The sequence below is a fragment of the Artemia sp. Qi Xiang Cuo genome, chromosome 15, assembly GCF_049724085.1.
Source record: "Artemia sp. Qi Xiang Cuo chromosome 15, ASM4972408v1, whole genome shotgun sequence".
Taxonomy (NCBI): Eukaryota; Metazoa; Arthropoda; class Branchiopoda; order Anostraca; family Artemiidae; genus Artemia; species Artemia sp. Qi Xiang Cuo.
In genome coordinates, this window is record NC_142808.1 from 27,319,069 (window position 1) to 27,344,881 (window position 25,813).

General features: G+C 36.2%; 1 protein-coding gene across 2 annotated transcripts in view; it reads left to right on the plus strand.

Moving 5' to 3' along the window:
* The window catches only part of LOC148943509 (prolyl 4-hydroxylase subunit alpha-1-like), a 53,889-nt gene that overhangs the window by 15,762 nt on the left and 12,314 nt on the right, over positions 1–25,813 (plus strand). For both annotated transcript variants that reach the window (XM_089101609.1, XM_089101610.1), the window contains 3 exons: positions 12,264–12,449; positions 15,054–15,191; positions 17,700–17,865. In XM_089101609.1, coding sequence (XP_088957735.1) covers positions 12,264–12,449; positions 15,054–15,191; positions 17,700–17,865 — 490 coding nt within the window. The remainder of the gene's footprint in view (positions 1–12,263; positions 12,450–15,053; positions 15,192–17,699; positions 17,866–25,813) is intronic.

Below are 25,813 nucleotides of genomic sequence, written 5' to 3' on the forward strand. Positions count from 1 at the left end.
GAAATTAAATTCGAGATACCAAAGATGTTTTTTTTTCAACAGAAAAGAGATATTTCAAAACTTTAAATTAGCAGAAATTGCCCTTTTTAAAATTAAAAAAAAAAGACAGAATTTAATTTCAATTTGAAAATAATCAAAATTAATATGAACTAGTAAGTCAAACCTAAACAAAGAAACTAAAATGGCTGCTGCTACCCCTAAGCCCCCTTCTCCTAAAGTTAACTTTTTATTAGACCTTAAAGAAAAATCAATATAAATACGGTTGTGACAATCAGTGTAGTCTTACTTTTTTAATCGATATTTTTTTATTCAGTTTCTTATCATTTTTATATCAATACAAATGTACATGAAATCGATAGCTAAATTCAACTTTCAGACATACCAATGGGCAACCTCGGCTCTAAGCAGCAACCCGTCCGAAGGGGCAACCCGTCTTCTGATAAAAAAGGAGGATAAAGATCCTCCTGACCCATTGATGGCGCATAGAGCGTCAAATCGACGTTTCAGTTGCTGGGTCTTTTTTACATGGACAAGTGGCAAGCCTGTCGCCCAAGTTTGCTGCAGCAACCTTGCTTGCTATTCTGATGGTCTTAATAATTTTAATTTCTATTCCTTTCGCAGGTTATTTGAATATTTAAAGTAAAGCACATTTCTATAAAGCACACGAAGCAAAACCTAATGAATCAAAGTTTAATGAAAGCGATATTTCTCAATTTACAGAAATAAATTTTAGTAACACAAATATTAACAATACTTAATTATGGTTGTAAGCTATGGGGAAACGGAGATAGCAAAGGATTTGGAAATAGCTCGATTAAACTTCAACAAAAAGTATGTTGTCACCACGTTCAACTTTGGTTCTTAACTTTGGCATTATTTTACCATATATTTAGGTAGGAAGCTGCAAGTTGAAGTCACTGATTAAAACTGTTACGCAGGACGGATGAACGATTAGAAAAACAAGATAATATGGAAGATCTGTAGAAAGAAGGGAAAAGAATCCAGTACACAGAAGCAAACCCATTTTGGGTGAATTGCATTTACCTTATATAAAGCGCATAATCTCACCCAGTGTATGAAAACTAAACCAATGATGGAACAGAATTATGAATTAAAGTAAATACGTCTGGTTTTTATGCGGGCTTGCCGTCACTAGTAGGTAAATTTCTATCTGGGTAATGCCAAAATCGTAAAGTAAGTTTTCCAGGGACTGAGTATGCTTGTCCTGTCTGTGACTCGTTATGAGGGGTTAAATCGTGCTTTGTTTAGATGCAGCAGGCTTTTGTCGATCTGGGGCTCTGTTTTTAGGCAGGATCAGGAGATGGGGAAATTTTTTCTGTATTATTATTAACCTCTCGTAGTGGCACTTGGTAACTTCATATGAAGACTTCATTCATTCTTGTTGTATTCTAGCCCATTCTTTAATTAGTCGATTTTCCCTTGTAAATCAAATTTTAGGATTTCTTATATACTTTTTTTCTAAATAACTTAAAAGCTTTGGTATTATTTTAAATATTGTTACACGAGAGGTTTAAAAGAGAAAAAAGGTGTAGCACATACTCTTTTGTGAGGAGCAGAGAAAAGACATTTGTTCTTTCTCCTAACTGAAAACCTTCCACCCTCTAGGGAAACCTGGCTGTATGCAATCCGTGTAATGAGAAATCCTCGCTTGCCATCAGGCATTAAAAGGAAGATAAAGTAAGAACTTGTATCTCTGATGCTTACCGGAACGGAATATACTGCTGACTGCAGTCTCTGTTGTATCTTTGGCAGGGTTGCCACTGGACGCAATAAGAAATCACTTTTTTCTTTAAGAATAATTCACCAAAAAATCACCAAAAGGGAAAATGGCTGTGAAACATTTTAGTATGCCAAACAGATCCGTATCATTTAAGTAATTAATCAAAAAACTTTTTGCGCAAAATAATTTTTAAAAAAAATTTAAAGAACTCCATTAAACCAAAAATGAAAATAATAGAAACAAATAATCTACCAAGCATACAACTACCACAAATAAGTATCAAACAATTCCTGGTAACGAACTGTAAGTAAGGCTCAATAGTAACCGAAACTCTAAAAAACGGAATTTGATACCAATAGATACATCAAAAGAATCACATTTTTATGCTGATTTCAAATATATAAGGTTCATCAAGTTTAGTCTTAACCATCAAAAGTTACCTGCCTGGGAAAATTTGCCTTGTTTTCGAAAAAAGGTGAAACACTCCCTAACATTCATAGAACTTTAATAAAAATCACACCATCAGATTTAGCGTATCAGAGAACCCTACTATACAAGTTTCAAGCTTCTATCTGTAAAAATGAGGAATTTTGTATTTTTTGTCAAAAGAAAGATCACGTATGCGTGTTTATTTGATTTTTTTTTTCAGGGGTGATTGTATTGACTCAGGGGTCTTAAAATATCACGGGAGGGCTCATTCGAGAGGAAATTAAAAGTTCTAGTGCCCTTTTTAAGTGACCAAAGAATTGAAGGCATCCAGGCCCCCTCCCACGCTCATTGTTTTCCCAAAGTCACCCGATCAAAATTTTTAGATAGTCATTTTGTTCAGCATGGTCAAAAAATGCAATAAATATGTCTTTGAGGACGACTTAAGCCCCCACAGTCCCCGGGGGAAGGGCTGCAAGTTATCAACTTTGCCCAATATTTACATATAGTATTGGTTATAGGGAAGTATACAGCAGTTTTCAGGGGGTATTTTCTGGGAGTAGGGGGGGCGTGTGTTACGTGGGAGGATCTTGCATGGAGGAAGCCCTCATGGGGGAAGGGAAATTGCTATGAAGGGGGTGCCACATTTCCCACCATTATTTAAAAAAACAATCAGAACCTAAATAAAAAAACAATTTTTTCAACTGAAAGTAAGGAGCAACATCAAAATTTAAAACGAGCAGAAATAATTAAGTATATCATTGGGTTCACCCCTTAGTCATTACCTCGCTCTTTACGCTAAATTTTTTTGGCACTTTTAAAAATTTTACTTATTGTTTTAATTAAACGACCCTTGTGTTTCAGGAGTCGTTTTTGCAGAATTGGGACGAAATTTTAACTTTACTTAAAGAATTGGAACAAAATCTGAACTTCAGCGTAAAGAGCGTGGTATTGACTAGGGGGCAAACTCCCTAATGTGCGTAATAAAAATATACGAATATAGAGGTTCGTTACGTAAGTTAATTCGTATAAGTTACGTCAGAAAAAAATTCGAGAAATCCATTTAGCCAAAAAAAAGTAAAATTAATATGCAAATTGTATTTTAATTATTCATGTACAGTGAGTCAAAAGCAAAGCCGTATTATTAAAAAATGTTCAGAAATTAAATAAAAAAAATAATTTTTTTAACTGAAAGTAAGGAACGACATTAAAATTTAAAATGAACAGAAGTTATTCCGCATATGAAAGGGGCTGTCCCCTCCTCAACGCCTCGCTCTTCACACTAAAATTTGACTCTGTCTCAAAGCTTTATTTTTTAAAACAATAAAAAACTTTAGCATAAAGAGCGAGACTTCGTAAAGAGCGATATATATATATCTATATATATATATATATATCTATATATATATATATATATATATATATATATATATATATATATATATATATATATATATATATATATATATATATATTGTACTTGAGTAAATATAATTGATAAAAAACAAGGAGAGGATTAGTGGGTACAGTAGACAACTGGTAGGTTGGCTACTAGTTTCTGACTTGCTTGCACAATTTACAAGTAATATTTGACTAATGTTAACCAGAAAAAGAAACTGCCGAAACCTCTAAAAAAAAGTACCAAGATCTTTACCTCTTGGATAGGATGGAAAAGAGGTTTTTTTTAAACCTCTGGAGATAGCCCTAAATATGTGGCTATCTCAAAATTTTGATTGGATGTGTTTGGGGAAATGGTGGGCGTGAGAGGGGGGTTAATTGCCCTTCAATGACTTTTGACTCCTAAAAATGACATTAGAACTTTCATTTTCCAATCGAATGAGCCCTTTTTGGAGTTTCTACGACAATTCTTTCTGTGTAAACCTTATTTGGCCCCAGGGCATAACTGACACTCCTTGCGCTGAGGGCTACGAGGGGATTGTCATCCTCAAAGACATAATTTCCGGAGTTTTCAACTACGTTGAACAAAATGACTATCTCAGAATTTTTATTGAATGTGTTGAGGGAAATGGTGGGCGTCGGAGGGATGTTAGTTTCCCTCCAATCACTTTTGACTATTAAAAAGGGCACTAGCCCTTTCAATTTCCAATTGAATGAGCCCTTTTCTAAGTTTCTATGACAACGCTCTCTATAAAAACCCTATATGCCCCCACGGCATAAATTATAACCCTTGTCCTGAGGGGTGTGGGGGATTTATCATCCTCAAAGGCATAATATCCAGAACTTTCAACTACTTTGAAAAAAATGGTCATCTCAAAATTTTGATTGGATGTGTGCGGAGAAATGGTGGGCGTGAGTGGGGGGTTAGTTGCCCTCCTATGAGTTTCGACTGGCCTATTATAGTGGCACTAGCCCTTTCAATTTCCAATTGAATGAACCCCTTTTGAAGTTTCTACGTCAACATTTTCTATAAAAAACTTTATATTCCCCCAGGCCATAACTTATAACCCTTGCCTAGAAGGCTGTGGGGAGGGGGTTGTCATCCTCAAAGACATAGTTTCCGCTTTCAACTACGTAGTGTCTGAGGCTCGGAGTACTCGATGCGGATCTTTATTTCCGCGTTTTGCAGGACTGTAGCTGTGGAATTCACTCCCTGAGGGTATAAAGGTGACCGATAATGTTAGCCAGTTCAAGAGTGGGCTGAAACGTTACCTTCTGGGATGTTGTTAATGATTTAAGTTTGTGTCGCTAGTAATTCATTTCCGCGTCGTTTATGGTTTATCAACGATATTGTTTAATACTGTATGGTAATAGTTAAAAGCTGTTATATTTTCACTACTTTTTTTTGTGATTTTGATTTATAGGTGAAGTGTGAATATATATTAGTAGATTATAACGATGGAAACCACCATCGGGTTTCCCCGATGATTGTTGAAAGATTATGTAAGCGTTATTTTGGTTAATAAATTATTTCTCTCTCTCTCTCTCTCTCTCTCTCTTTCTCTCTCTCTCTCTCTCTCTCTCTCTATCTCTCTCTCTCTATCTTTCTCTCTCTATGTCTTTCTCTCTCGCTCTATATCTCTTTCTCTGTCTTTATATCTCTATCGCTTTCTTTCTCTCTCTGTCTATATATATCTCTCTATCTATCTCTATCTCTCTCTCTCTATATTTATCTATCTCTCTCTCTCTCTCTCTCTCTCTCTCTCTCTCTCTCTCTCTCTCTCTCTCTCTCTCTCTCTCTCTCTCTCTCTCTCTCTCTCTCTCTCTCTCTCTCTCTCTCTCTCTCTCTCTCTCTCTCTCTCTCTCTCTCTCTCTCTCTCTCTCTCTCTCTCTCTCTCTCTCTCTCTCTCTCTCTCTCTCTCTCTCTCTCTCTCTCTCTCTCTCTCTCTCTCTCTCTCTCTCTCTCTCTCTCTCTCTCTCTCTCTCTCTCTCTCTCTCTCTCTCTCTCTCTCTCTCTCTCTCTCTCTCTCTCTCTCTCTCTCTCTCTCAGACGCCCACCATTTCCCCAAACACATCCAATAAAAATTTTGAGACAGACATTTTGTTCAATGTAGTTGAAAGATCTGGAAATTATGTTTTTGAGGAGGAAACCCCCTCCCCCCAGCCCTCTGGGTTAGGGTTGTAAGTTATGCCCTGGAGGCTTATGAGGTTTTATAGAAAGCGTTGTCGTAGAAACTTCCAAAAGGGCTCATTCGATTGGAAATTAAAGGGCTAGTGGCCTTTTAATAGTCGAAAGTGATTGGAGGGCAACTAACCCCTCCTCACGGCCACCATTTCCTTAAACATATCCAATCAAAATTTTGAGATAGAAATTTTTTCAACGTAGTTATACATAAATGTGTAAAATACATAAATTATGTATTTTAGGATGACCCTCCCCCCACAGCCCTCAGGGCAACGGTTGTAAGTTATGCCAGGGGGCATATAAGGTTTTTATAGAAAGCCTTGTTTTAAAGACTTTAAAAAGGGCTCACGCGAGTGGAAATTGAAAGGGCTGGTGCACTTTTTAATAGTTGAAACTAATAGGAGGGCAACTAATCCCCCTCTAACGCCCACCATTCCCCCAATCACATGCAATCAAAATTTTGATATATCTATTTTGTTCAGCGTAGTTAAAAGTTCTGAAAATTAGTCAATCCAAGTAAAACACTTTCTCCAATGTCAGACTGGTCAAATCTTCTCGTGAATAATTGTTACGTCTCAATTTGCCGATTATTTACGGAACATACTCTATTTTGATGGAACAGCAGTGGTAACAGCGGGCATTGCATTACAATATTTGGCGTCAGCGAGGCTTCCCCTCCAGTAAGTGGTGTAGCACCATTTTTGCACCAATATCTGGTGGCAGTCGTGGCTACCAGTACGAACAGTGGCGCAAACGTTGGCAACAGTGGTAGTACGAACAATGATGGCAGCAACAAAGGTCCTATCGGTAAAACTGATAGTAAAAGAATCCGCGTTTCCGATAAGACGATTTAATGTAGCCTAAAAAGTAGCCTATTATGATTACATATAAAAAATCGCGGAAAAAACGGAATCAATTAATAATATTACGAAGATCTAAATGGGCTATGCCTAGTCAGACAATAATAAAATTATGAATCAGTGTATCGTGCATCTAGTTAGTGTGCAAAAATAATCAGCCAATTGAGACGTAACAACTATTGACGAGAAGACCGGAAGTTCGACATTGAAGAAAGTATTTTAATTGGATTGAATTAATAGTTGTTTGATGAAATTTGAAATAATATCGGTCAGAGATAATACAGATATGGAACGAACGGATTCAGAAAATGAATTGAGAGAATATAATGACGCAAGGAATCTAAGTAGATCGAATAGAAGGAGCAGTGTGGAATCAAGATTCAGCAAGGAGTCACAAAAAAGTAGCCCTGTAGATATGACACAATATATATTAAATTACGTAAAAGAAAGAGAGAATAGCCAGAGAACGAAAAGAGGAGGAAGATAGAAAAGAAAGAGAGAAAGATAGAATAGCCAGAGAAGAAGTAGCCGAAACAAAGCACCTAGATCATATGAAAAAAAATACAGGATGAGATAGATCAAATTGAAAAAGATAGTCAAGCCCAAACAAAACTTCATCAAACTTGTAGAGATAAAATTAAAAAGACAGTCAAGCCCATGAAATACTTCATCAGGCCCGTATGGAAAAAAATTGAAAAAGATAGATAAGCCAATGAAATATATCATCAGGCTCGTATGGAAACCCTTACTAAAGCATGTGAAGCCCGTAAGGGAATGTCAATGAGTGAGAAATTATCAAAGAATTATCAGAAATTAAATGCTAAGACGGAAAAACGTGATACTTCGTCGACTATGCGGGGAGGTGGACCGGCCCAAAAAACAAAATGGGAGGCTGAGCCACCCTGTCGAAAAAACGAAATGTTTGATACACCAGTTCGAAATGTTGATAATCCGGAAAAATGGGATGCGGAAGTGGTAAGCCACATAATATTGAAAATAAGACGGGCGAAAATTATATTTCGGGAGAATTTTTAGAAAATAGAAAACATGAGAAAATATTTAACGAATATGAGACGCTGAAAAATATATGCCAAAATAAAGCACTGATTGTACCAGAAAGAAATGAGACGAAATTTTTTGTACGCTCATTTCCTTGCGAAGTTCGAGAACTTTTAGTACAAAATGAAAAACCAAATGTCGGAATTCAATTCCCATTTAATGATGAATTATTTGTTTTTAAGGTAAAAGTAAAGAAAACAAAAAGAGAGAAAAAAAAATGCAAAGCGTAATTACAGTTTAAGAATTCAATTTTCACTTAGCGACGATTTATTTAATGCTACTAAAAAAAAAGAAAACTAAAAAAGAGAAAAGAAATATTAAACGGAGCTACAATGAAAAAATGCAGTTAAAGATAATGGACACTGAAGTTCAATTCAAATTAAATCAGGATTTGAAAAATTTGAGAAAAGTAAAAAAAAAAGAAATGCAGAAAAGAAACAGATTTTGCGGATTCAGCCTGTAGTGGCGAGAAATAAAAAGTAGCTGGGCTATGCCTAGCTAACATAAATAAAATAATGTTTAGGGGAGACAAAGAGGTCCAAGACCTATGGGGAATAAAACAAGATGATCACAAAATAGAGTTGAACGACCTACAACGGGTTGGGGAAAAGTTTGGAGATGTTGATTGTCGGGTTGGATTGGAAAAACTTGGGAAGGAATCTAAGATTGGTCTTATCAACTCTAAGGGAGATTTTGCTTCTTTTGCGGCGGAAGAGCCCATTTGGGGAAAAATGAAATGAATGGCTGACCAGTTGTGATCCTGTTACCAAGATTTTGCCTATCTGATCTTAGTCCTTGGCTGATACTCTCTCCCAGTGACCCCATATTTCACCCAAACCCTTGTCCAGTAACCCTATTCATAGTTTTTACTTTTCATGGGAATCGACAATTATTTCTGACAAACCTTATTCAGTATCTAAATTTCATCTTCAATTGGTATCAACACCTATTTTTCATTTGATTATCCCAGGGGATGGAATCTTGAATGAACTGATTAATGATTCGCTCAAGATTTTAGCTGATTTCCCTCTACCCCTATCGTTTTCACAGGCCTGTGGTTTTTCGACCCTAGATTATTGTAAATTATGCCAAGGGGCAAATTGCATTTTAATTGAGATGTGGTGCTGTTTCCACCAATGAAAATCAAGTGGCTAGTGCAGCCAATTTTTCATGATGGCAGGCATTATCGAATGAAATGATTGATGATTCTCTGAAGATTTCAGCTGATTTCCTTCTACCCCTATCGTTTTCACAGGCCTGTGGTTTTTCAACCCTAGATTATTGTAAATTATGCCAAGGGGCCAATTGCATTTTAATTGAGATGTAGTGTTGTTTCCACCAATGGAAATCAAGAGGCTAGTGCAGCCTATTTTTCATGATTGCTGGCATTATCGAATGTGCCACAAAATGATTCTCTGCTCCTCTCCAATGTAAATTAGTGAGAACGAGAAAATTTGAATCTTTGATCATGCGCAATTATGTTCTGCGAACCTTTGGGACTTCAATTTTTAAAAGCTGATGTGGATACCATACGATATAGACCATGGTGGTTCTACGGTAGAGTCGTGTGGATAGCGCCAGATCCAGAGCCAAGTGGTGGAAGCAGTAGCACCAACGCTGGGGAAGAAAGAAGACAAATGGATTTTGTTGAACTTGAAGTTCAGTGTTTATGGCTATAAGGGTGGACCAGCGTTGCGCTTGGGTGGTCATTTATCTTACGGGGGGAGGTGTTGAGGCTCCACCCCTTGTTCTTTTTCTTTTCAGATACATGACCCGCTTTCATTTATCTAATTACACTTGTTTGGATTTCCCTATAATGTAATTTTCAATTGTAAGTTAAACTCTCGTCGTCAAGGCAACCATTTTGTAAAAGAAAATAAGTTGACTGGATTATAATTCGGTATGAGTCATCACATGGGCTTGCTAGATCTCAAGCCAACGATTCTTAAAATATGCGTAGGGCAAATTCAATAAAGGGACGTGATACATTAGATTAGCCCACGTCACACTGAGGCACACCACAAGTGCCAAGATTTTTTTAATGTTGTAAAATATTAAAAGTTAGGCTGTATTGATAGTCTGCATTGAGACCCTGCTTAGGGAGTTTGCTTGGCTATATGTTTTTCGTGTTTTTTTTTATGAATACAAGTAAGCTATTTTCTACAGGTGTGTAGACTAATTTTTTCCAGGAACCCAGACTGGAAAGGAAAAGAGTTGCGAGAAATACCGTCATTTATTATATGGACAGGGTGGTTTACCATCCAAGGAGATAGCTAGAGATAATAATGGTGACCCAGGTTGGGTCTTTGACCGTTTGATCACGTTATCATACCCTGGAGCAGGGTGTACCGTACTAGGGTATTAAGATACTCTATATTTACGGAACAGTAGTGGTAACCGCGGGCCTTCCATTAAAATATTTGGCGCTAGCGAGGCTTTCCCTCCAGTAAGTGGTGTAGCACCACTTTTGCGCCAATATCTGGTGGCAGTCGTGGCTACCAGTACCAAAAGTGGTGCCAGCGTTCGCAACAGTGGTATTACGAACATATATTACCTGGAAGATAAGAATTGAAAATAAAGTGTCCCATATTGCTCTATCATTTCGTTTTGCTAGCGTAAATCAGACAGCGCTCAGCTGTATCAGGAAATGTCTGGTACTGTCAAAATTTCATTTTCCATTTTGGGCTAAACACGATAAAACCATAAAATGTCATGACTGAAGTGCAAAACACAAGGGTTTAAGACATCACACCAAGCAGCTGAGAAAAGGTTAAAACAAATAGTAGATACAGCCGACAGTTGCAAGCCATGGAGAGTCCTCCTTCAAAGACTTCAAAGGATCCAAAAATGTGTGCTAACACATTTTTGGATCCTAGCATGATACATGCATTGTCCAAAGCAAAGGCAACAATGATTGTCAGTGGTATTTTTCTCTCATTTTACTGAATTCATCTGCAATTAAGCTCTTCAACCCTTTAGCTGTCGCATCAGAAACATCAGAAATTGAAAAAACTGCTCGACTGGTTTCTGTTCTTCCAGAGAATATTAGCGAATAATTTTACAAGAAATTTTGTTGTTCTTCCGTCTGTTGATTCATCAATGATGATTGAGATCTTGGTCACTTTCAATACTACAACTATCTCGTATTCACCTGGTTTTCAAGTTACATTTTTATTATTGTGGTTGTATTGTCCTTGCCGAGGCCTTAAGGTGAACGGAAAGTTTGTCTTTTTCTTTTTTTTTCTGACTGCTTAATTTACTTTTTAAGTTTCATTGCAACTGGTGTCCTCACCCTTGTGAACCTGGGTGTCTTGACTGTCCTCTTATGACAAAATAGATAGAAATATAATGTTTGTACCAGAACTTTTTACAACAGAAGCATCCTGCGTCACAAACGTCTGAACAAACGTTGCATTTAAATATTTTTTCAACAGAATAAGCTACCTCTGTCACTTCTTCAACAGCCTCACTTGCAGAATTATCACCAAGCTGTTCATGCAAATTTGTGCTTTTAGTAGGAACAATAAATAGGACTGGGATAGAATGCTTTATTAGACTTTTAAATAGTTTTCTCTTAACCTGACTAATTCTTTGTTTAGCAGCAGGGTATTTTTTTTATAATTTCCTGAGCTTCAATTAACTTCTCATCCACATTACGCTCAACAAGTATTTTAGATTTAGGGTTTGGAATAAGTGTTCCTATTTTCAATCAGAAGTCCGGGCTTTCTAAATGCATCGAGGATTGTGAAACCAACTTCTTTTAAACCAGACTCATCTGAAGACAAATAATCTCCAAACAAATAATACAGTAATGACCATAAAATGGGAGCTAGAAAACAAATCTACTGGGCATAATTTTGGGTTTGAGTCAATTCCTGAAAATTCGACTCTCCTAGTGCAACTATTTTCCAAACGAGTGAAAAGCCCCTCGCCTTGAATTATACCTCATCCAAAGGTTTAAGCCCATCTTTGCTTATTATAGTAGTTGAAGACTAGAAATTTTTTATAACCTACCTACGTAGGCTAATTAGATGTTAAGATATGAATATAGACTAAAATATAAATAATAAAATATATTATCTGCACCTGAGTGAAAACTTAAAAACGAGCCGCCTGTCGTAGATTCTGCGACTGTTCTCTAAAATATTTTTCTTGAGTTTTCTTCTTTTTTGATATAGATGGCACGGTTTATGGTCATCTCCTCTGATCAGCTATTTTGATATGCAATAAATTCGCTATACATTGACAATCTTTCATCAGAATTTGCCTCACTATGTTCAAAATCTGGAAAGCAACCATAGTAAAATCGCCAAATCTTATGATGAAATCACCAAACTTTAGGTAAAATCACCAAAAATTTACCAGATCACCAAACGAAAGACCAACGGTGGCAACCCTGATAGTGGTTTGGAGATACTACCCGCTGTATAACACCGCAGTAACTGGCTGGCTGAAGGGACGGACATTGCCAGTTATTATTATTTATGTTTTGAAAAGACCTCTTGAAATTTGAAATATTTAATTAATCTTAAGGATTCCTCCGGCTGATAAATAATGGGTTCTAAAATAGCAAACTAATTTGATTTTATTATAGTTGAACAGAGCGAGAGTACAGAGTGGGTCGAATAAAGAAGAAGGACATGTGAGTAATCAGAGAACCTCCAAAGTTTCTTGGACTGATGAAAATGATCACCTACTTATGCTAAAGCTCGCAACAAGGATCTCCAGAATTACTGGCCTGAGAGTTGACAGCCGGATAGGAGAATCTGAGAAATTCCAGGTGTAGTACCTTTAAAGTTTTGTGTGAGTCGAACAGAGAACAAGTTTTCTTTGTTTACGAAGAAATCAAGCAAATACAAAGCTTATGAAATAAAGATGGTGCCGTATTAAAAAAAAAGAATTCCAATAAAATTAAAAGGAAAGATTAAGCTGCTTCAAGCAAGTCCGTCCCCAAGGAAATAATAACATCGTGTAAACTGAAAGGCATAAACAAATACCCGGGTTGCCACGGTAACTAGCAACCTAGTAACATTTAAATAATTTCCCCCCCCCCCCCCGACAAATAAACTTTAATAGTTTCTGATTAAGAGCTATTAATCTTAAGGTTGTAACCATATACAATTAACACGAAGTATTTGGAAGCAATATTTTAGGGGCTTGGAATTTAAAGGTTTAGAATATTATCGATTTAGTGGCAAGTTCGTAAGCAGGAAGTGAGAGGAGACTTCAGATCCTTGTTTTCACCCTGAAGTTTGAATTTTAAGGCTCTTTGCCATTGTTTCCTATATTGTTTAGACAAATCAGGAATTAGACATCTAGAATCATTTTTTTTTAACAATGCTTATTATAATTTTAAACAGGCTTTACAGATTTATTTCTAGCTTGGTTTCTTATTAAATAATAGCTTTACTTGGTTTCTAACTTGGTTTCTATATTAAATCTTATTTTATTTTCTCAATAAACTAATTCTCCGTTTTGATGGATCTTGTTCTAATAAGTATGGCAAAGGCTTCCGGGGAGCTTGGAATCAAACGAAATGATAAGACTCTCATAGACTCATACCGATGCAGATGATTTAATTGTCTTAGATGAAAATATTAAAAAGGTTACTGATTTTTAGGGAGTTTTGAGAGTTCAGGATGCAAGAATTGGTTTGAAAATTAATGTAATAAGACTAAGTTGCCTTAGACTGAGAATAAATTAGGGCGATGACGTGATGCTGGGTAACAAAAGATCGATCAAATGAATAACTTCTCTTACCTGGGTCGCATTATTAGCAAAGATGATGGATTAGGTAACGATGTAAAAAGTAGAATAGTCAAGGCCCTGGGCGTTGTTCCACAGCTGAAAAAAGTTTGAAAGAATATGAAAACAACGTTGTAAGCCAAGATTAGAATGTTGGAAAAAAACAGTGATGACAGTGGTCAAGTATAGTTCTGAAACTTTGGCACTTCGGAAGACGGAGGAGAATTTGTCAGATGGTTTCCAGAGGAATTGTCTACGGACAGTTTTGGTTGACCGTATTTCAAACAGTAAGCTCTGCGATACTACTACTACTACTACTAACAACTCACCGCAGCACCAAGCCGCCTGAGGCAAACACAGCTACGCACGCTCCTCCTCCACTCCAATCTATTCAAAGCCTCCCTTTTTACACCCGCCCACGAAGTTCCCATTTCCTTTAAATCTTTCTTTATGACGTCCTCCCACCCCAGACGGGGACGACCTGCTTTCCGTTTAGCCCTAGATGGTTGGCCGAAAAGAACAATCTTCAGCAATATTTCATCATTCATCCGCACAACGTGCCCTAACCACCTCAACCTTTCTTTCATTATAGCCTTAGAGAGCGGTATTGAACCACATTTTTCGTATAGCCTATTGTTTGAAATACAGTCAATCAGCCGGGTACCCAGAACAATCCTTAAGCAATTTCTTTCTGCGAAATATTTGGTTTAATCCCACTTTCTAAGTGCTGTAATGAGAGCAAGGTTGATATGGCTAGGAGATGTTTTGCCGGTGAAGGATGAAAGATTGCCGAAGGTCGTTCTTTTCGGTCATTCATCTACGACCAAACGAAATGCAGGTCATCCAAAAATGAGTGGGAAGAGGTCATAAGAAAGGATTCCAAGGAAATTAGAGGTTCTTGGGAGGGGGCTTTGATTAGATTGGGATGGAGGAAGAGTGTGCGCAGCGGTGTTTGTCTCATGCGTCTTTGTTTTGTATTGAGCTGCTATTACTATTATTATTATTAGTGCAACCCGTCTTCCATTTATGGTTTCTGAATCGTGTCTCCAATTTTCGAATTTTTGGTTTAAAGAGGGAACATTTGAGTAGTTTGGGATGGAGGGGGAGTGTGTGCAGCTTTGTTGGCCTCAGGCGGCCTGGTGCTGCACTAAGCTGTTATTATTATTAGTAGTACTTATATAGTCCGTTTTTTATTTATGGTTGCTGATGCAAATCTCGAATTTAGAAGACTTTTGTAAAAGATGTGGAAAACAGGTTTTTGTAAAACCTGCTGGACTATGCTAGAGATGTGGGGACCAGAACTACAAACTTGCTTGACTTGAGTAAGAAAGAAACAAGGTTCACATTGTATTGTAGTTTGCAGAGCTAAACTATTTTGTTACCGTGTTTTCTTTTCTTTTAATTCTTCGTATTATGTGGAAAATCTAACAAGATTGCTATCCTTTAACAGTCGCTCAAGAAGTGATGACCCTTGGAGTGAATAAAGCACAGAAACTGACACAACTTTGTGGTAGTGTTTAAGCCTTAGGTAGCTTTTTGCTGAGATGGGCTCTTTTTTTTAACAATTATTTAAGAGTTGTACGATTTTTTTTCTGTGAATAGTATGGTTAAAATGTAAAAATTATTTGTTTGTTTTCAGGTTACCAATTACGGACTTGGAGGGCACTATTCCCCACACACGGATTTCCTAATTAGAGGAAAATCTGCTGCTGAATTAAAGAATATGAACCAAGACTTCCTAGTGCTTGGAGATAGGATTGCCACCTTCATGTTCTATGTGAGTATTTCTTTTTTATTCTGTACCCATCCGTTGACTGGCCGCTTTTAGAATTGAAATAATTTTAATGAAATATAGTCCATATCCTTCTTAACTATTTAAATATGAAAACATTACAGTATCTTATGAAGTATTCTGAATTCTGTTAACATATCTATTTTTAAGTAATCATGTTTTCTATACATCATCCTAGCGTTTTTGACTGGATAAAGAGCAATTAGTCTCAAGCGTATTATTATTCTGATTTTTTTTTTTTTGTAGTTTCGAACTCTGGTAGCAGAACGGATCGTCGTAGAAACTCATAAGTGGGCACCTTCGGTTAAAAATTAAAACGTCTAGTGCCCTTTTTTAAATTTTAAAAGTTACCAGAATCCAACCAGCCCTCATACGTGCCCTTATCTGCCCTTGAATATCTCCATAGCCCTATTGGCATCATATCCAGTTTTGGGATTGCCATTTCACTCAGAATGATCAAAAGATGAAAATGTCTCCAGAAGGGGCATGTCGTATGCAAATCCAAGGTTAAGGGCCCCAAATTATGTAACTGACCCACCCTACATAGATCCATTTAGTAAAAAATGTGGGTATGAGGAACTTAGCTAAAACCAGTATCATGCAAGAAATGTAAATCCGTGGTGATCATGGAAGTACAAAGGTCAGCACTTTGTTTAAGCCGACAACGTGTAATAATTTTTAGTCTGTATGATTGAAGGCAAATAGTGTATCCTCGCCCGCCTCCCCTTAATCATTGAATTTTTAGTAGAAATCAAGGCAATCCCGAATTTATACGCAGAAATGATCCATATTCAAGATGGGTACTGATGTGGCACAAAAACAAGCCAAGTCAGGACTTGACCCTGACTGAGTACAAAAGAGCTAAGTCCCCGTTTGATAAAAAAAAAACTACGGAAAAGGGTTAAAGGACTGTACGAAATTTTGGTGAAGTGGTGCAATAGGGAGTCAAGTCCTGACTGCGAAAATGGGTGCATTCCTAAGCCTGTGTAAGAACGAGCTGAGTCCATGGTGTACTTAGTCCTCCCTCACTAACAACTTTGTTTATCTTAAAGGCAGATAGGCAGCACTTCGTTTCAGCTAACAACGTGTAACGACTTTCAATCTGTATGATTGAAGGCAAATAGTGGGATACTGCCCCTCTAACCCCCGCCCTTTTTGCATTGAATCTTGTGGCAGAAAACTTGGCCATTTTGTAACTTGTTTGAACTTAAATAACGTGAGGGTTTTCTAGCTGTGTGATCGGAAAACCAGAGTGAACCAGCGACTTCTTTAACATACTGCCAACCCTGCACCCCACCACAGAGCCTTGGCAACTTTTCAGCTTTGAGGTAGGCAGGTTTCTTCCCTTTTTCCAGCCAGCTTGCAACTTATGGACAAGTAACATGAGCCAAGGGAAAAGATTATCGGAAGAGTGTGCTACTTCCAAGCCCTACCTAATTTCTATACGAAAGTACACGGGTGTGCCTAAGACTATTGGGCACGTAGCTAAAATCGGTAAGACTTTTTGCAATTAATTTGAAACGGATGACTTTTCGGCTGAAGCACAGTAGGCTTCAAAGTTTCAAAAGTCGATCCTCCAAACTATGAAACTCTGAAACCTGTTAGGGACTGGATTGTAAGGGTTAGCAGTCTAATTAGGTGTATCAGCCCGATGTTTTTCAAGCTCCAAATTTCGCATACCACGTAAGTCTTCTGCCCTTCTGCTTGCCAGCTTCGATCTCTTGCACGTAACTTAAAGCTGTCCCTCTGTAGCCTATGCGCATCCCAGTTCTTTACTTCTCTTGGTTTTCAATATGATTATGGTGTGTGACATAGGGCATATATATTTAGGTTAAGAGGGAAGAAATGGATGGTGGGACTTTGAAGAATAACTGCCACTTGGATTTTAGGGAAATAGTAAGTATGGCTGTGTGGCAATTGACCATGGAGAAAGCTTTTTGGAGGGTGGAGGAAGAAGAGTTTGAAAAAACAAGCATGTTTATAATGTAAGGGGGTATTTGTTCGAGCTGTTTTTTTTCTGGGATAAATTTGTCAAAAATGTAACGCGTTTTTTGTACTTCTTCGAAAACGTTGCATTCAAATGTTTGAACCACCTTCGTTTCAAATTTATATTTTAAATTTTGGCGATAGATAGATTTATTTTCCATATAACAGTAAAATAGTTACACAAAAATCTACAAATCCCCACAAAGGCTCCATGGCCTTTGTGAGCGAGCATTAGGATCTGAAGTAAGAGCGCTTTTTTCTCTATTTAGTACCTTGGATATCGCCTTTCATTAAAATGAGGGGAATTTTCAAGCTCGTGACTATTTTTTGTTCAGTTCCCAATTACAAAATCTATCACTCTGTTCCGATGAATAGGGAGGTTGTATAAAAGCCTGATAGTGGGGCACTGTTGAATGCTTGGGCTGAGAAAGACGTCAGAGGCCTCAGCCCCGTTTTATTGCGCTAGGATAGTAAATATTTTACTTTATAATTTGTTGATATTTCCAGCTAAGTGATGTTGAAATAGGGGGCTTTACGAGCTTCCCAAGAATTGGGGCAGTTATTCGACCTAGCAAAGGATCTGCAGCGTTCTGGTTCAACCTCAAAAGAAGTGGTAAAGCAGATATAAGTTCTTACCATGGTGCATGTCCAGTTGTGCTTGGAGATAAATGGGGTAGGTTCTGTTCCTTATTTAGTAATCATGGTTGGTTAATCTGTCCCTCTATCTGAATTATTCCTTTAGACGTTTTCTAATTGCTAATTCTTCGGCGTGATTTTCAAAACAAAGTAGCTGTATGAGTTGAAGTGTAATTCTGAGTTGAGCAATTAAGGTTCAAATTGATAACAATTTTTTAAAGAAACGGACTCGAAGTAAAACAAAAATAAACAAAATTACTTACGTAACTTACGGCTGCAGAAATCGACCCCTGGATCGATGTGTGTGATTCCTGGGAATTCTTCAGAATGAAATTTGACATTTAAGTAACGTATTCAGTTAATACAATTAAAGTTCCGCCTTGGAATTATATGGAAACTGAAGCGAGTATTTCTTTTTTCTATCCTCTTTTTTTATGCTTCTCTCTTATTTATCCTTATCTGAGTTACTGTTTGTCTGTTTGTATGTCCACATTTCCATCTCAACTTTTTTTTCACCACCTTCAAGAGAAAGTGGCTGGAGTCCTGCAAAAACTACCCACTCTCATGTTGATCTTCTGAAGATGAAGCACTTTTGTATTTCACCCGTATCTTTGCTGACATCTTAAAATTTTCAATAAGAGCTCCCATCTTGCTTTTATCGACTGCTTCGACAAGTGAGGGACGTAAATCCGTACACAGTTCCTAACGGAGATGATTTAGTGGTTCCGGCCACCCCGCAGTTTCTTCAGTATTTCGATGTTGCCATGACGGGGGGGGGGGGCAGACTTGAACGCTTGTCTAATGAACAATTATATTAAATAGTCAATATCCTCTTAGTCCTTAACATCAAACATTTACATATAATACAAATAACAAAATAAGCTTTTATATACATAGAGCATTAGTAGGGTAAGAGGTACCATATTGCCGCCTTTGCGTTCCCTGGCAGCTTTCCATGGTTGATTACCAGACTAATTCAAGTTTCTGGGCCAAGCAGACAAGTTTCTGGGCACAAAACCTACCAGACAAGTTTCTGGGCCAACCAGACGGGTTTCTGGGCTAATAGGTGTATGGAAATACTGTGGGTATACCATATACGGCAACCTAAATGGAATTTGAGGGTCGATAAAGTGAAATTATGTCACTATTCTAGTTTTTTTTTTTCTAAACCAGTATTGCCTATAGCTTAATATATTCAAAATATTTTTTTGATATCTCTAATAGTGTATGTGTCTTCTGTGTCAGAAAACCAGTGGTAAATCCCGTATAAGAAAACCGGTGTGTCTTGTTTAGCTGCCAATATATATCAACTTTTTTTTGTATATATTCAGGTTTCAGATTATAATTTTCTACAGTTTGAATAGTTCATTCAATCTAGTAGTATCAATATTTTTTGCAATCATTTACATATATATGGAATATTATAATCGAATTCTGGTGATTAAAAAATTTTCTCATTATTATAAAAAAAAAAGAATTTTTTTTTTGTCTCGTCATTAAGTTAGGGAAGAATTTCCTTCCTTTCTTACGCTTTTTTTTCACCGTGTTGTTAGCTCTTTTAAAAAAGCATTTCGCTAAATATTCAAAAAACAGGATCAGTCAGTTTCGCTATAATAAAAAATAAATCTATTTTTTTTTTGTCTCGTTATTAAGTTGGGGAAGAATTTCCTTCCTTTCTCACGCTTTTTTTTTACCGTGTTGTTAGCTATTTTAAAAAAAACATTTCGCTAAATATTCAAAAAAACAGGATCAGTCAGTTTCGCTATAATAAAAAAGAAATCTATTTTTTTTTGTCTCGTCATTAACTTAGGGAAGAATTTTGTCTCGTCATTAAGTTAGGGAAGAATTTCCTTCCTTTCTTACGCTTTTTTTTCACCGTGTTGTTAGCTCTTTTAAAAAAGCATTTCGCTAAATATTCAAAAAACAGGATCAGTAATTTTCGAGATAATAAAAAATAAATCTATTTTTTTTTTGTCTAGTTTATTATTTTAGGGAAGAATTTCATTTCTTTCTTACGATTTTTTTTAACTGTGTTTTTATCTGATTTAAAAAAATAATTTCGCTAAATATTCAAAAAACAGTATCAGTCAGTTTCGATATAATAAAAATTAATCTATTTTTTTTTGTATCGTTATTAAGTTAGGGAAGAATTTCTTTCCTTTCTTATGCTTTTTTTTTCATTGTGCTGTTAGCTCTTTTAAAAAAAGCATTTCGCTAAATATTCAAAAAACAGGGTCAGTCAGTTTTGCTATAATAAAAAAGAAATCTATTTTTTTTGTCTCGTTATTAAGTTAGTGAATAACTTCCATCACTTATTATGCTTTTTTTTTCATCCTGTTTATATATATTTTAAAAAATAATTTAGCTAAATATTAAAAACAGGGGTCAGTCAGTTTTGCTATAATAAAAAAGAAATCTATTTTTTTTGTATCGTTATTAAGTTAGGGAAGAATTTAATTCCTTTCTTAAGGTTTTTTTTTACTGTGTTGTTAGCTCTTTTAAAAAGCATTTCACTAAATATTCAAAACAGGGGTCAGTCAGTTTCGCTATAATAAAAAAAAGAAAATCTATTTTTTGTCTCGTCATTAAGTGGCTTTTTTTTCAAAATTGAGTTATGAATTAACTTACGAAATATGCCTGAACGGAGCACTTTAATTTTTACGAAATGGGAATATTAATTTTTGATATGGAAGGAGAAAAAAAAAGTTATTCGCTTAAAATGATTTATTTAGTAAAGGTTAAATGCTTGTGTCATTTTTTTTTCAACTTTTATGAGTTGAGCACTGTAATATTCGTAATTTAGATATATAAGTTTTTAAAAGCTTTGCATAAAAAAATACATAATTTTCAACTTTTCATGTTTGATACTATGGAATTGAATACCTAACGCCCTCCGTTAATATTCTGAAAAAGTAAGAATTGAGCTAGCTAATTAAATTGCGTAATTTTTTCAACTTTTGGGGGTTTGATATTAAAGGGGTAGTACCCTCCCGTAAGCTAAATAGTTTGAAAACTGAAAATGATTTTTATTTTAGAACACTGTTGATCAATCATCACAGCAAAAACGAGCAAAATTGAATGAAGCCCATGACAACGCTGAGACAGGTGTAATCAAGCCAAGTGCCAGCTCTACACAAAGCTCTATGCAACCTGGGAGGAAATTCAAGAGAGAGTGGACGCTTTCATATAATGCTTCAATCTCATCCGATCAAGATGGGGGGGACACTCCTCTTCATGCTTTACCAGAGACTTCAGGTGTAGAAGCCCAGTCAGAATTTGTAAGTATATATAATTTTTTTTTTCCGTATTTTCAAAAATAAGGTAAATTTTCTCAAGCGCATAACTTTTGATGAATAAAACTTTAATTTGTTTCTAAGCTATTCTATAATAATCCTATTTCATTTTCTTTCATTAAGATATTAACACAGGAAAAATCTCATAAATTGGTTCCACAGCGCATTTCTATCTGACGCTGTTTCTACAGCATGTTATAGGCTAACAGAATATAGGCTAAGGGGTTAGAGACGCACTTTCGAACTGTAAGAATGTTTCAGCGTGTGTTTGTGTGTGTGTGTGTGTGTGTGTGTGCTTGTGTGTGTGTGTGTGTGTGTGTGTGTGTGAATGCATGTGAAATTATGTATGTGTGTTATTAAAAAAATTTTTAATTTATTATTTATTGTTTTGTAAATAATGCTATAAGCAAAAAATTTGTAATTTATTACGCATTTGTTTGATAAATTCGAATCCAATTGATATTTTCTAATGCAATAATCCAATATTTCTTTAAACAAACTAACTATATAAACAAATTAATATTTCACATTTGACAATCATTCTTAAACTGGGATATGTTTTTGCACTAAGCCTTTGTGCGTATCGGCTTATTATCAAATTTCACATCGGGAAACTTGAATTTTTAATCTGACAGATATAATTTGAATTTTAATCGCTCGCTCGCTGCGAAGTGGGGCTTCATATAACAGGATGTTTATCTTCGATAAGATATTGACACAGGAAAAATCGCATAAATTGTTTCCACAGCTCATTTCTCTCTGATTCTGTTTCTACATCTTTCTATAGTATAGTAAAATATATTATAAGGGGTTAGAAATTCAATATCAACCTGTAAGTATATTTCAACGTGTGTGTGTGTGTGTGTGTGTGTGTGTGTGTGTGTGTGTGTGTGTGTGTGTGTGCATGCATGAAAGCGTGTATATGTGTGTTATTAAAAAAATTTGTAATTTATTATGTATTGTTTTGTAAATAATGCTATAATCAAAAAATTTTTAATTTATTATGAATTTTTTTGATAAATTCGAATCCAATTAAGAAAAAAAAAGAAAAAAAAGAGAAAAGTGTGTTAAAATTGTGATAAAACTTTAGTCAAAAAAAAAACTTAATCCATTAATATTATAGTTTCAGGGGGAAGCTGTGAAAACTTCTGCCTTTTCTGGTCCAGGACTTCAAAGTATCAAGGGTAATTGTTCTCTCTCACCAGATGATGATGTTTGTGAAATTACTTTATTTGAGATCACCCTGGATTTCCAATTTATAGCTGAATAAATTGAAAATCTAATGCACATAGTTAACCTTCATTCTTCTGGGAACACTTTTAAAAACAACTTTACTATTAGTGAATTCTATCCTGTACAAATAGTTGCAAGGCGTTAAAAAAGCGCCATGTCCCCAGACCTACATTAATTTTGTTTTTTAAAGTCTGCTCTAAGTCATTTGAAAACGTATAGGGTAGATTTTAACCCTCTCGGGGAAAACGGGGGCATTATTTTAACTCACCCTGTAAGTGTTCTCCATAGCTACATTGACAGAATTCGAGCACAAATTGAGATTAAGATTCAGAAATGGGGGGGCCAAGGGGGGTGGAAGCATCAGGGAATCAAAAATTGTTTGTACACACGGGAACGGCCGGGGATATTTTTTATTTTAGTTTTTCAACTGGCAGCCAGAATTTTTACCCTGGTCTCAATGAATCTCAAGACAACTTTTCCAAATGGGTGAATACATTAATTTCAAATTTAGACACATTCGATGAGAGAGTTCTTGAGACCAACATTTTATAAATTTAATACATGGATCTGAATATTAGTAGATTTAACAAACACTTTATTTTAAGGGGAGCGGGTAATCTAAAAATAAATTGCCACCCAGATTTGACAACAATGGGAGGGGTTAAAGGTTTCTGTTTTGACACAGGGCTGCAATGCTTTAAATACGTGTTTTTAGCAGCAGGCGGTAAAACATTTTGTAATAAGTCAACAATGAAAAATCTCAATGGACTTGCACGTAACGGTGGAGAAAATTTCCCTAAAGTAATTTCTGATTTTTTAGTGGATATTTAACCAGTGTCCTTGAAGTAAATGAGCAGTTGTTAGAAAAAAACTTCAATTATGCGGTGGGGGGGGGTCGTTCTATAGTATGACACAAAATTTGTAGAAGAGGGAAAAAAACAAATAAAAAAGGGGTTTTGTATTCAGTGAGGACACTAAGTAGAAAATGTTAAAAATTGGCTTTGAACTATTTACAAGCCTTCCAAAGATGTACAGTTTTATGGTCTTTTTTTCCCCGTTATTGCAATAAGTTGATTCCTATCTCAGGGCACTCGGAAAGGGGAACATTTCTATTGCCCATTTTGCCTTTCCCCATTTAGATCTGAGCGAACATTCTCGGACCACATGAACCATTGCAAAATTCATGGGAATCAAAGAATTGAAATGCCGCTAGAAGGCAAAGATACTTTACAATTTAAAATTTTTCAAAAGTCTCTACTACAAATTGATAAAATATCTTTGGATTATGAAACAAGACTGATTGAGGTATCGGACCCATCAAGGCCGAATATAGTCAAGGAACACAAACTAGTTGCATGTTCCTACGCACACGCCCGTCGCGATTCCAACAATAAAATGCAATTGGAAGAGTTTTTTTGCTATGGATGAGGAGGGTAGCATGGAAGAGTTATTGGTAGCTTTAATAAAAACAGCAAATGGTGCAATTTCACAATTGCGTCACATCAACTACCTAATAAAATGGTCAGAAAAAGAGCAGCTGGCGTTAGAAAAGGGGACGATTTGCAGGGTTTGTAGAGATGCTCTTGCCCCAAAAGACGCGGTTCAGGATCATAACCACCTTATTGACCCCAATTCAACGGTAAAAATTAACTTTCGTGGGTGGGCTAACAATTTGTGTAATTTAAAAATTAAACAACAACTCTTTCTTCCGGTTTTATATATAACTCCAACTATGATCTGAATTATGTGCTACCAGCAATGGCGCAGCTTCAAGGAAATTGAACAATGGATGATGATGCACGGGTGATAGACAGCTTTTCCTACAAAATCATACCTAAGTCATCGGAAAAGCTTCTTGTTTTGGAATTTATATGGAAATTTTTTTAGGCCGAAATTTATTATACTAATAGAATTCTCTCTTTCGAGTCCTATAGTTTTTTCCCCACATTGAGTAAATTAATTAAGGTGCAGAAAACAATGACGGTTGTAATGCTTTCCCCCTTTTTAAGCAACAATTTTCCTATGATTTATATGATTTGTTGACGGTCATGGGTATATATCCTCATGAATATTATTGTTCCTTGTCAAGATTTGCCAAGTAAACTATTCTTCCGATTGAATCATTTTATGACAGTCTATACGATCGTAAGCGCACCCCCGATGAATATAGTTTTGCTAAAAAAGTGTGGGGAGAGGGAAGCTGTAAAAATGTCTTTGAATACTGCAAGCTGTATTTTTCGAGTGACGTTTTAACTCTGTTAGACATTATGTGTAAAAATATATACAAAATCTATGAGGAATTTAATCTCGATGTGGGCTATTATTTTGCATCCCCTCATCTAGTTATGGACCTTATCCTATCAATTAGTGGGGAAAAAATTGTGTTGGTCACAGATATTGATCATCACCTGGTCATCGAAAATACAATGAGGGACGGTTTTGTTTCTCAAGGGGATTGTATTATTGAAACTGATCCAACAGGAGAGAAGAAATGGACAAAATTGGAAATAATTTTCCTTGATATTAATTATGTCCACCACTTGAATATGTCCCATTACATCCGACCTTGAGATGACTACAAATAATTGAATGACCATCAGGCTTCTCATGTATACAGAATAGACTTTTTTGAGGAAAATGACTCAGTTGGGTGGTTTTTGTAAATTGATAGAGAGATACCACTCAAGCTTCACGATTCAGTACAGTATTTTGTTTTTCCGTCCATCAATAGACATGTGACTAGGAGCTCTTCGAGTCCTCGTAATAGATGTTTAGTAGATGAGGACGGAGTGAATTGGTCACCTTCAAAACCAAAACTTGTTGCTGATTTTCTGCCAAAAAACACATTGCTGTTTATAACGTGGCTATAAAGGGGACGAGCAGCAACGGTTTCAAGGTTACAAAGGTTCACAGAGCACTTAAGTTTAGCCAAAAACCCTATTTGAAATCATTTGTTGAAAACTTTGTCCACATACGTTCTACCGCGCAGACGAAGGCCGAAAAAGAAATTTTATAAACTCATTTTGAATTTAGGTTTTGGCAAAATATGTGAGAGTGTTCGCAATAAGAATCGTTTTGATGTCGTTACCTATCTTAAACAATGAGCTCAAATTTGTACCGATAAAAGTTGCACGTCTTTCTCCATCATTGGCCCCGACATTGTACTGATGAATAGGAAAAAAAAGACACAGTGTTTTGAGTGAAAACATTCCTGCAGGCAGTGCCATCCTGGAGATCTCTAAAAAGCTCATTTTGGAATTTTAATGCAGTGTGGCTAGGGTAAAGTGGCCGAACAGACGGAAAGTAGAGGTCTGTTGCGGGGACACGGATTCTCTTTTGTTAAAAGTAAAAACTCAAGATCTAATCGATGATCTGGCACACAGTTAACTTAACAGTTCACGGATGGACTACTCCGTTTGGACGAGTATTTTCCTTTAGATTTTGTCACGTCGGACACCC